We start from the raw sequence: 13,287 nt of genomic DNA on the forward strand, positions 1-13,287 counted from the left end.
GAGAAGGAAACAGTTATGCTAGGTACCTGATGTCACTGGCGATATATAAGGAATACATGTGGGTGCTTAATAGAGGCAAACTGATACATCTATAGTCCCAGTTTCAGTGGGTCCAGTGTGGGCGAGGAACCTGTGGCCAGATGTTGACGGTGGCACTGTGGTCTAAACCACTGAGCCCCTTGGGCTTGCCAATTAGAAGGTCGGCGGTTCTAATCCACGACGGGGTGAGCTCCCGTTGCTCTGTCCCAGCTCCTGCCAACCTAGGAGTTCGAAACCACACCAGTGTGAGTAGATAAATAGGTACTGCTGTGGTGGGAAGGTAAATGGCATTTTCATGTGCTCTGGTTTCTGTCACGATGTCCCATTGCGCCAGAAGCGGTTTAGTCCTGCTGGCCACATGACCCAGAAAGCTACCTGTGGACAAACGCCAACTCCCTTGGCCTGAAAGCGAGATGAATGCCTCAACCCCATAGTCACCTTTGACTGGACTTAACCATCCAGGCGTCCTTTACCTTTACCTATGGGAAAAAAAACCTTGTTCCTGCTGTTAAAGTGGCTGAATAGTTAGAGACTCTACTATGCATGCCAAAGGTACAATCTTACAAAAACTGACCCATTGGCCATGCTGTCTGGGTCTGATGGGAGTCGGGAGTCCTACAAAATCTTAAAACGGCCCAGTTTCGTCATCCCTAGAGTATAGATTGAGGCATGCTAACCAGCTCCCAGTACGTTTCGGAGCACAATTCAAAGTGTTGGTGTTGACCTTTAAAGCCCTAAACAGCCTCGGCCCAGTATACCTGAAGGAGCGTCTCCACCCCCCACCATTCAGCCCGGATGCTGAGGTCCAGTGCTGAGGGCCCTGTGAGAAGCAAAGCTACAGGGAACCAGGCAGAGGGCCTTCTTGGCAGTGGTGCCTGCCCTGTGGAATGCCCTCCCATCAGATGTCAAAGAGATAAGCAACTACCTGACATTTAGAAAACATCTGAAGGCAGCCCTGTTCAGGGAAGTTTTTAATGTGTGACATTTTGATGCATTTTTAATCTTTGTTGGAAGCCGCCCAGAGTGGCTGGGGAAACCTAGCCAGATGGGCGGGGTACAAATAAATAAATAAATAAATAAATAAATTATTATTATTATTATTATTATTATTATTATTATTATTGCAGTGGTACCTCAGGTTACAGATGCTTCAGGTTACAGAGGCTTCAGGTTATAGACTCCGCTAACCCAGAAATAGTGCTTCAGGTTAAGAACTTTGCTTCATGATGAGAACAGAAATTGTGCTCCGGCGGCGCGGCGGCAGCAGGAGGCCCCATTAGCTAAAGTGGTGCTTCAGGTTAAGAACAGTTTCAGGTTAAGAATGGACCTCTGGAATGAATTTAGTACTTAACCCTAGGTACCACTGTACTCTGTATCACTCCCATTTTAGCTTATTGCATTTTTCTGCGTATTGGATGAGGTTTTTTTGAGAAGAAAATCATGTCAAAAAACTGGGGTTGTCCAATACATGGATAGTGGCATGGGGGGAGATGCCGCTGCATGCAGGGAGTGATCTGGAGGTGCTGGTTGCAGCTTGTCGTCTGACAGCCAGTCTGACATAGAGGGGGAGGAGAATGAGCCTGGGACAAGTCATGCTGTACACAGAGAAAGTAAGGGGAGGAGTTTTCACAGACTTGCATGCTGGGTGCGGAAAAGGAGGAAGTAACATTAGAGGGAGCAACTGCGCACAAGGGGAAGGAGGTTAATGGAAACGCTGGAGATGTACGTTTGAACTCTGTCAAATAAATCAATTGTTTGGAACTGGCTGGGAGTCCGGAGTCTTATCTATGGCCAGCTGGACAGCACTAAGCCTCTGACAACAGCATGGGAAGCACTCTCTGGATCGTTTCCCGGATGGGGGAAGGTGCCCTCTGGCCAACCGGCCAGCTGGCTGGAGCGCAACTTCCCTTGATGCTGCTGTGCGAGGGAAACACTCCCTACCTGCGCGGGAAATAATCTAGGGAGTGTTTCCTGCCCACAGCTGCGTGGGGGGGGGGGGGAGTGGCTCAACAACTTTGGGCCATCTCCCCTCATTTTCTTAAACTTGAGTCCGCTAAAATAGTGGGGGTCTTATACATGGGGGCGTCTAATAGACGGAAAAGTAAGGTATATGCTGCCTAAATATTTTTTTCCTGTTTGGGGTGGGTGGGGTGGCAAAGCAGGGAGCCCCATTCTGCTGCGCTTACAGAATCCAGAGAAGTATGAGCATGCAAAACATCCAAGGTGGTTTACAATCCAAAAGAGAACAATGGCAATCCAATATATTAGCTTCTCTTGCCTTTTGGCCCAGAATCTCAAAATAGCAAGTTACGACTATAAAGGTAAAGGGACCCCTGACAGTTAGATCCAGTCGCGGACGACTCTGGGGTTGCGACGCTCATCTCGCTTTATTGGCCGAGGGAGCCGGCGTACAGCTTCTGGGTCATGTGGCCAGCATGACTAAGCCACTTCTGGTGAACCAGAGCAGTGCATGGAAATGCCGTTTACCTTCCTGCCGGAGCGATACCTATTTATCTACTTGCACTTTGACGTGCTTTCGAACTGCTAGATTGGCAGGAGCAGGGACCGAGCAACAGAAGCTCACACCAGAATGTAAAATACGGCACGCTGCAAAATGAGTCTTACAAACCCTAACCTTAACCCTTATGATTGTGAGAGGTTCTTTATTTCCCATGTTTCTCAATGCCTTCTTTATTTTTATTATTTATTTTCTAAATATTTTTTATTTGGTTTTACAAATTCATTCACACTCATATTCATCCGTAATAAAAAAATTACGCAAGATTCTTCTGAATCTCCAGACTTTCCTTCTCCCCTCCATGGGTTCTTTGAATAACTTTTAAACTGCCTAAGTCCATCCAATTTACAGTCCTCCATTGTGTCAAAAATTCATGTATCATTGCAAGAGCTATTTAAAACCGGCTAAAGAGTTCAAGTGTTTACAGTGGTCTTTCGACTGTAATATAAATTTGTCCCATTCTTTGTTGAAGTTTTGATCCTCCTGGTTTCTGATTTTCGCGGTTAATCATACCATCTCTGCATAGTCCAATACAGTAGTTTCGTCTGCCAATCCACCCTGTTAGGTATTATTTCTCTTCTTTGTGGTGTGATGTCCAAGGCAATGTAACAATGGATTTTAACAGTGTAGCACCACTTTGAATCAATAAGAGCAATAAGAGGATGTTGTACCAATTGATTTACATTGAGTGAGGGGCTTCCTCTATAGCATGGGGAAGCTGTAGGCCTCTGACTTCATGTGAAACACAGAGATGGGAAAGGAAGTAGAGGAGTCTGCTTAATCTAGCTCCAATGACCAATTTTATTTATTATCACGGATTTCTGGCTTACTTTTATTGTACATGCTTTGAATGGATCAGTGTCTAGAACAAACTGGTCATTTTTTATATATATATATAACACAGCTTTGGTCCAATCGTCATACATACGCGCTTCCAGACATTTCCTTTTATTGGAGCCCTGAAATTGTTAAGTACACAAATGCTTGGGGTTAACCCTAAATATTTCCTTTGCCAAAGTAGCATTTACGGCTCCTGTACATTTTGTGAATCATCGCAGGATGCACAGCTCGGTTTGCAGTAGCAGCTTCAGAGATCGGCAAACGCCAACACCCCACAGCCCCTTTTGAAGTAATAAAGACCAGATGGAGTGACAAAAAGACAAGATGAAGACAGCCCTCCATTCTTTGCCGCGACCAGGATCACATTTCTAAAGTGCAGAGGAAGTGGAAGCTGTTCCCGCATACCAGCACTCTGAACTCAGTATTCTTGTTGTGTTTTACAGTTCCCAACCTCCAAATGAGCTTCAACTGAGAAGGATCAACTTTACTGTTCGAAATCACACTGTTGTTTTCTAAATGTTGCCCTTGATTTAATTTTCAGGCACTGAGGTGGCAAGGAAAAGGAAGCAACTGTACACCAACAGGCAATCTCATTTACTTGTATAACGGCTGTTCTGGCACCAGCCAGTTTCAATAAAGCATCACTTTTTTAGACATTTATTCTCTCATCCAGCTGCTGCTACAAAACTATTAAGGACCAGTATGACAAACTTAGACAGCATCTTAAAAAGCAGAGACACCACCTTGCTGACAAAGGTCCGTATAGTTAAAGCTATGGTTTTCTCAGTAGTGATGTATGGAAGTGAGAGATGGACCGTAAAGAAGGCTGATTGCCGAAGAATTGATGCTTTTGAATTATGGTGCTAGAGGAGACTCTTGAGAGTCCCATGGACTGCAAGACGATCATTCTGAAGGAAATCAGCTCTGAGTGCTCACTGGAAGGACAGATCCTGAAGCTGAGGCATCAATACTTTGGCCACCTCATGAGAAGACACCCTGGAAAAGACCCTGATGTTGGAAAAGACTGAAGGGACGACAGAGGACGAGATGGTTGGACAGTGTTCTCGAAGCTACTAACATGAGTTTGACCAAACTACAGGAGGCAGTGGAATACAGGAGTGCCCGGCGTGCTCTGGTCCATGGGGTCACAAAGAGTCAGACACGACTAAACAACAACAACATATCTGTGGACAGATTGACCTAGGGATATCTTACCATGATGATTTCTTTGAAAATACTTCTAGTCAGCAGCAGGGTGCGAGTGTATCTTTCACTCTCTTCTCTAAACATCATTAGTGAGAAGGCAGCTATGGGTCAGCACACATCCTTAACATTGGTTTTAACAAGCGCGCACACACACACCTTTTGGAGTTCATACACAACACAAACAGTAGACCCTATAATTTTCTCCATCAAAGACCCCAAGGTAAAATATTTCTCATAGGAGAGCAATGTCCAAAAGAAATCTAATTGGGATTTTCACATTGTTTTCAGAGAAAACCTCAGCATCCTATGAGGGGTTTGCCAATGAGAAAATAGTAAAGGAATCTAAGCTTCCCTTAAACATAGCCAGTCTACTCAGTATTGATTTTCCCCTCAATGTGTACCCACAGGAAGTTTGGGGTATACACTCCCACAAAGAATGTACAGCATACTCTAGGGCAGGGGTACCCCCAAATGTTGTTGAACTCACACCAGCCCCGGACAGCACGGCCAACGGCCAGAGATTAGGGGAGTTGTAGTTTGGCAAACATATTTAGAACCACAGCTTCTTCTGTTCTTCATCTGACAAAGACACTTTACCATTGTCACAGACATTAATAATCTAGTATACTTTTGAAATATCAATTTGCCAAGTTAGGTAATGTAATCCCGCATTACAAACCTAGAGGCGCCATCAGATGTGGGGACTACAGTGGTACCTCGCAAGACGAATGGCTTGCAAGACAAAAAACTCGCTAGACGAAAGGATTTTTTGTTTTTTGAGCTGCTTCGCAAGACGATTTTACCAATGGGATTGCTTCGCAAGACGGAAACGTCTTGCAAGTTTGTTTCCTTTTTCTTAACACCGTTAATACAGTTGCGACTTGACTTCGAGGAGCAACTCATAGAACGCGGTGTGGTAGCCTTTTTTGAGGTTTTTAAAGCTTTTTGAGGTTTTTGAAGCTTTTCCAAAACTTTCCCGACACCATGCTTTGCAAGACAAAAAAAATCGCAAGACGACAAAACTCGCGGAACAAATTAATTTCGTCTTGCGAGGCACCACTGTATTGTGTTAGTTTTCCTGGCTATAAGGCTATCGTTTCTGTCTTGTTTTCTAATGTACACTGCATGTTGTGATATGGAACTGGTGCTTTTTGACTGATATACTGGCAGGCCTCTCTGCTTCCTTCTGCTAAAGTTGTACACTGTTTTGCTCATTTTGTTCAGTAAACATTTACCAAGAAAAAACAACAACTGGTTTTTAGCACAAATCAAAAATGGTAACATACCAGGGCTGACTTTCTATTTCACTTGGGCTTCATGCGGTCTGCACTTCGTCATTTGGTTTAAAGCAGCACCTATGAGTTTGTCTATATTCTCACACACATATCCTTTCTTTATCAACCCCACCTCCACTCCCACAAAATCATGAAAATTGTAAACAGTTGCAAAACTGGGATGAGGGATATTGCTGATATTGTTTAGGGAAGCTTTTAATGTTTAATAGACTACTGTATTTTAATATTTCGTTGGAAGCCGCCCAGAGTGGCTGGGGAAACCCAGCCAGATGGGCGGGGTATAAATAATAATTAATTAAATTATTATTATTATTATTATTATTATTATTATTATTATTATTATTACAGGAACTAGCCAATAGGTGTCAGAGACAGATGTCATTTGGCCACAATAGACACTTGTACAACTCGGTCTCTTGCTGCAGCTTACTGCAGGATATATTAGTATCCAGGAAAACAAAGGCACTTTCAGACTGCTTCACCATCAGGAAAGCAGAATGCTTTAGCTTTACATTAAGAAAATCGCAACACAGAAAGTGATAGGACTGTTTTCATCTAGTATTTATCTGGAAATCCCTACCATTATTTTTATTTCTGCCATTTATACACTTTCCAACTGACCACGTCCTCTGGCTGCTTCAGATATCTTTTTTTAAAAAAACAACCCAATTAATAAACCACATTAATAAAAAAAAAAAAAAATCAATACTAAAACACAGAGCAGCATAAAACCAAAGGCATGAAAACGATTGTGGAAAAGCAGGACACCCTGTTTTAAATGAGAAGTCCCAACCCTTTTCTGATCTCATTTGAAAGAGAGCTTGGGAGTCTACAGTCCTGAAAATATTTTCAGTTTACAATTAGCATAACTGTCGGCAGCTGATAAAGTTACACTGGACTATACCACATTTGGCCACAATCCTGAAACCGCATTTTGAAGAAAACCAGAAACTCATCAACGTAGCAAATTAAGTGGCTTGGGTACGGAAGGCAGCACAGCCTGAAGCATGATGGAAAAATTTATACCTTCAAGTACTGAGAGAGAAGCCTGATACCCACCTCAAGTTACCATGAAGCACTTTAAGCCGATTTAGCCCTACTGAGTTCAGGGACTGTAGCTCAAAATCCAATTACTTCCCCCTTAATGAGACTGTAGCTGATAGAGAAGATGGTGCAGTCGGAATATGAAGAAAGAAGGATAAAAACAGGATCAAATATATGCTTTTATTTTTTAAAAAAATTATGTGTCAAATAGAGCGCTGGAATATGTAGCAGCAACCAAAAAAGGCACAGGAGTGTAGAACAACCCAGACATAACAGAAAGTCTTTTAAAAATAGTATTCAGCAGAAATCTGAAACACTTATCATGGCAAATTCATTGAAGGGCGAAAGAGGTCCTCCTGACTCTAAGTGGCATACTGAAACTTCTACGGTATCAATGACAAGTCCCTTTTCTGCACATCTTTAGCAGAGACCTGAGTGGTGGTCTCAAGCAAGTAATTGAGAGAAAGAGAAAGAGAAAGAGAGAAAGAGAGAGAGAGAAATTGGAACTTCCTGATTACAGTAGGGATATGTGCCCATGCAACTAAATGTTAAGTATTTCTAATTTATTCATGGTTTTTAAAGGTATTCATGAGTAAACATGGACAATAAACATCATGAGTGAATTAGTTTTCCCTTTAATTTATGCATCCACCAGATTATGGTAAGAGATCGATATTTGTTTTGTTTGCTTGGCGGAAGAAATTCTACCAGCATTTCATCTGTGTGTGCATACAGATTGTACTGTACAATGCTGAACTCAATCCAATGGAGATTGAGACTGAAATTTAACTGAGAGCTCCAATGTGTGCACAGCACTGGCGATCACCGGTATAAAAGTTAAATGCGTGGTAAAATCACAGGAAAGGTCAACTTGTATAGAATAAAGGAACTGGAATGAGATAAGACATTTAATGGAAACCGGACAAATAGTTAGAAAAACAGCTCCTTCTGGGAATTTCAAAAACCAAAAGATCTTTTAAAAAAAGTGTACAAAATTCCCACATACCCAGTGTAATAAAAGCTACTTAAGTACATTATTCAAAAGCATAATTCCATAATACCGTTTAACTATCTGGTCTGACAGTAATAGGAACCTGTTTGGGGGAATGTTATTTAAAATAAGAGAGGTTAAATGAAGAATATCGTGTAAGTTTTCTCACCATTTTCATGTTCATTAGCGTTAAACACAAAACTCTCAAAAATAGCTTGGCTTCTTTTACACATTTAGAGCGCTAGGGAAAGGAATAAGGCCCTTTAAGAACAGAGGTGAAACTCATGTAAAATGCCAGTGATAACAATGATCTCCAATCGAAACAGTACTTATACAGTGAGCAGAGTTTCACATTCCCATATTTGTGACTTTTTTTTTGTTCTGGAATGACTCAGTGGAAGTTGAGCTTTCCACTCCATCAGAAGAGAAAGTCAATGAGCTTGAACCTTGGGAGCACAAGCCAATCCGCCATACAGTAGGAAAACCAGTATTCCCAGTGTTGGGTGAAGAACGAAGACTCAAGTATGCAGGCCTCAATTCAGCACTGACTCCGCAGCTTCCCTGATAAGCGAGGCAGCTTTGTCCAATTCCGGTTCTGTCTGTTCTACTGTCACTACGACTCGGATGCTGTCAGGGGCAAAAACACGGTAGTCGGTCAAAGTTGTTGTCTTTTTGTTGCGTGGCAAAATATGTGCAACCTTACAGCACAAACCAGACTCTTTAAGCTCCGGAACGCTGTTGCCAGTCAGAGAAGACATTATTGGCTTAGGCAGATCAGTGGCCTGACTTAGTAAATAAGACAGTTGCACATGTACTCAGTCTCCTAATATGTTCCTTTGCCCATCAATATTTTTTTGCTTCACATAACAGTAATGATAGCTTCCCCTGTCAATTCAGTAATAAGGATTATGAAGTCTAGATTTGGTGACTGGTATAGTTCAGTGGCTAGAAAAGGTACAGCGAGATGATGATGTTAATAATAATAATAATAATAATAATAATAATAATAATAATAATAATAATAATAATTTATTACTTATATCCCACCCATCTGGCTGGGCCTTGAGTCACTCTGTGGTTTCTAGTGACCACAGAATGTAAGTGACCTTATTCTCCCTCCCCATGCCTGATCTCAAGTAACCGTCAGACAGCATTTTATTAGCTATTCTTAAAAAAAACCTCACACATATTCCTGCCCTGAACGCTATTTAGGTATAGATGAGCAAGCCGTTTAGGACAGTCTGCCTGTTCAATAGACGAGCCCATGACTTATAAAACAACAGCGACCTTGAAAATCCAGAGGTTCCAACACAAGCTACGGCATGCTTCTCAACCCACCCATTCTGCCTGCCGTCAGAAGAACACAGTTTTGTTTTAATAGCAAGGTGAGCAAGTATCTACGAACCTGGGTGGTGGGAGAAATTTCTCTTCTTTCTCCAAATAGCGAGCCTGGGTTAATGCAATACCTCTGTTCATACACTGAGGAGAGAAACAGGAACATCAGGTGCCATGCTCACCGTGTTATCGGACTGTTAAGTAACATGTGATACCCTGCCACAAGGAGCTAAATACATTTTTAGTCCTGGTTTGTAATACTGTTCTCTCTCTTTTAGCCATCACCACGACTGCTCCTTGCTCTAGAGGGCAGTTTAATTGGCCCACAAGCCGCCCCCAAACCAAGCTGCCTGTTTGGCGAGTCCCCGTGCACTGCGCTAAACTGGTGCAGCATGGAGACTCGCTACCGCGGTGCCAGAAATCATGTTTGCATGTGTCTAGATGCCAGAAATTGTGTCTGCTCCCCCATCCCAGAACCCGGCAAGCCTTAAAAGTAGGAGAGCAAAGACAGACGGCATGTAGCAGCACCCGTAAAAGTGATGAATGAAGAAGTGAAGGAGACGGGTGTGTGTGTGTGTGGAGATTCACTCTGGACAATGCCATTATCCAAGAGGCTGGGTTCTACAGCCTCTCTCTGTAAATACTGAATAAAAAGCAGACGGTAAGAGACATTTCCTTATCTTCGTATGTTCCTGGGCAACCGACTGGGAGTCGCCTGTCATTGTGGGAGCACACGGCTCAAGAGCCAGGGAATTTAGAGACATTTGTCCAATGCTATCTTGCCCTCAATACCCATCTCCCATAGCGGGTACAATACTGCCTTTCATATGCCTTATTTTAAAAAGGGACCAATCCCAGATGATTGCTGTAGCAATCTTAGGGTTGCCATATTTCAAAGTGTGAAAATCCTTTTCGGCCAAAGTTGTTGAACTTTCCTTTTCTCTTTTTACAAAAGACAGTTCTGGAGTTATTTTTAAGGGAATCTGCCTAAATCTACACTTCTGGTATGGGCTGCCATACACCCGGATTTTCCCAGACGTTAAAGCGATTTCCACCCGGACACCATTTCCAACGGCCGAATCCCAGCTATGCCCAGGAAATTCCAGGTGTATGGCAACCCTACTTTTCAAATGTAACCTTGCAACCCAGCACATGGAGGAATTCTAGAAGGAAGTGCAACAGAGACTTCAATACAGAAGACCGCTCTTCTCATTGTTAGGCTTTGAGGACTGTAAAAAAGGACTCTTACATAATCAACAATTTCCTTCAGTAGCCTTGCATCACTCTCTCGAGAGCCAGTGCTTTCTTCTAAGCGGAGGTGTAATGCTGGAGAAATGGATTGCCCCACTACACGTAGACCAGGAATCCTAAAAAAAGAGGTCAACATATCAAAAACGCTGATATGGTCAGCAATCAAATGAAAGAAAAACTGGCAATGTGGATTAGCAGTCGCTTTGTAACAATAGTGAACTGAACGGAATGCATTCTTTGCTTTCCTGTAGGATTGCATGACTGAAACAGCCAACCACATGGTCAAGTCAGGAAGGCTGCCCCATCCAATGGAACTCCTTCCTTCCATCCATCCATTCCTATACCAACCCATGATGGATCACAAGCAGAGAGCAGAAGCAAACATCATGCATTATAGCAGGTTGCCTAAGCCAGTGTTTCCCAACCTTGGGCCTCCAGCTGTTTTTGAACTACAATTCCCATCATTCCTGACCACTGGTCTTGCTAGCTAGGGATGATGGGAGTTGTAGTCCAAAAACAGCTGGAGGCCCAAGGTTGGGAAACACTGGCCTAAGCAGCAGGTGGCCCAGCTGCAGACTACAGGCAAACTTCCCATCTCCCAAACCTTCAATTACTTTTCTTGGCCTCTGGATGTGATAGGACCAGTATCCAAATAAAATAATTTGAGAAATGGAACTACTTTCCTACATGGACAGAATCAAATGTTTAACCACAGCAAGAACAGCTTATCAGCACTGGATCAGCCAATTTCTACAGTATCGTCTAGTTCTGCGTAACCTGGAGTGTGGATGACAAAACATCTGGAAACGGCCATGTCAATTCTACCATTTTCTTTCAGCAACTTCCCATCCCACAGCTACATGGGTACTTGTTTTAGATGCTAAACAGCTAGACTCTAGCGTGCCAAAGAGTGTCTAGGAGGAACAAAGCAGAGACAACACTGACTTGATCAAATCTAGAAACAGAGATGACACATTCGACTTGGGGAGGCAGTTTCAACTCCTGTAAGAGTGCCGGTAGAATCTGCCTAAACTGCACTTCTAAATTAAGAGGTGAGGCACTTCCCTGAACTGTGGAAGAATATATTTTCCTCCAACTAGGTCAGCATAAAAGCCCTGCCAGCCACGAGTTTTTCACTGGGCAAGTGGACAATGCTGTCAATAGGACAAAGATATGCAAAAACAAATTAAGAGTTTTGCTCAATTTAATTTAGAATTTAATGTCTAGAAACATCTCAATTTTCAATTATTCCACATTAAAATTGCTGGAAAGCATCTTGTTAAGAGCCTGAAATCTAATGGAAGGCTATTTACTGGAAGGAAATCAATAACACGAGAGAGAGAAAGAAGCAGTGTTTGGAGATTAATTTCATAAAGCAAGCAATCATCTAGTCACAAGCAAAATCATGAATGCAACATACAGTTTACGAGGCAGATTTTTATGGAACCATGTGAGAGGCTTGCATGCTGAAAACTTACAAAATAACTTTAGATCATTTATGAAGAACTTAAAAAGCTCAGGTCCCAATACCAATGTTTCACGTCAAATTCTAACAGACAGTTTAAGTTATAAAATGGACCATTAGCACGTTTCAGAAATGAAGGCAACTAACTGCTACAAAAGGAAAAGGTGGTTTAATAAGAGAAACCGCCTTTGAATGCCAGCCAATTTAAAGCTTTGACATTTGCAGATTTCTCCCCAACTGCACTTTGTCACAAATGTACTGTACATTTCTAGAGGCTGCTTTAGAAGTCCCAAGTTGATATCCAAGTTCCTTTTGCCACTTACTTAAAATAAACCAACATCTGACTCAAGTACGCATCAAGCTAGAGAAGAACAATAAGCAAAGTGTCAGACAAAGCTCTTCCAGACAAAAGGTCAGTTAATGTTTGTGTTAAGAGAAGAGAGTCTGGCTTTGCTGGTATGGCAACCCTATTCGAAAGGATATTTTACATAGGCAGAGATGGGGAATTTGGCACAATGAAATGTATGGCTAATGAAAACTTGTGCTACAGAAGATGTGGTAAATGTATGAGGTGATAACTTATATGGAAAAGCTAAGGAAAGTATGTAAGATGCACCTGACTACAAAAAAAGAGAATTGCAGCGTCGCCTTCAAAAAAGGGAACAGATATTGTGCAACTGCCTAGGGCCAAGGCTCTTTTGTGATTTGAAAGAGGTGCTGAACACTGATGTGTTGAAGACGTTCAACACATCAGTGAATTCAGAGAGACTCATCTAAACTTGGATATATTAATTCACAACCTCTTGAGCTAACTAAAGTGAAATGCGCAGAAATTAATTTTGCACAAGAGGCTCAAACCTGAAGCATCCAAAATCTTGATGCTAGTCTTTGCAAATATTCCTGCATTAATACTTGGGAGTGAGTGCTCCATAGTGAGCACAGAGCAAAGTCTTGGGAACAGGGTCTCCCACAAGTATCTATTTTCTGCAATGCTTTTGGCCAGCTACATCTTAATTATGACCATATTTACAGACTCGGACTGCATCTTTGGTATCAATCGAAGACTATTCCCTGCTAATAATTCAATGTGCAAGTAAAAGAGCTAGAAGTGCCTAGGAACAAAGGCTATTTTACACATGGCATGTTTATTTACCCCAGCTATAAAATTTCATATAGCACTATTGGAGGGAGTATGATCTTTTAAACGCATGCCTGATATTGAAATGCCACAGAGAAGAATTTTAAACTGAAGATAAATTATGGCTAAACTGCCCATATTGTATTTCAAGAAATTGTTCCCTGC

At 42.2% G+C, this 13,287-nt stretch overlaps 1 protein-coding gene across 1 annotated transcript in view; it reads right to left on the bottom strand.

Moving 5' to 3' along the window:
• Positions 1-7,108: 7,108 nt before the first annotated feature.
• The window catches only part of SPTLC1 (serine palmitoyltransferase long chain base subunit 1), a 38,922-nt gene continuing 32,743 nt past the window's right edge, over positions 7,109-13,287 (bottom strand). Inside the window, exons 13-15 of the mRNA XM_028748470.2 lie at positions 10,518-10,635; positions 9,339-9,412; positions 7,109-8,560 (exon numbers count right to left, since the gene is read on the bottom strand). Coding sequence (XP_028604303.1) covers positions 8,467-8,560; positions 9,339-9,412; positions 10,518-10,635 — 286 coding nt within the window. The 3' untranslated portion in view covers positions 7,109-8,466. The remainder of the gene's footprint in view (positions 8,561-9,338; positions 9,413-10,517; positions 10,636-13,287) is intronic.

This window comes from Podarcis muralis, chromosome 11 (genome assembly GCF_964188315.1).
Source record: "Podarcis muralis chromosome 11, rPodMur119.hap1.1, whole genome shotgun sequence".
Classification (NCBI taxonomy): Eukaryota; Metazoa; Chordata; class Lepidosauria; order Squamata; family Lacertidae; genus Podarcis; species Podarcis muralis.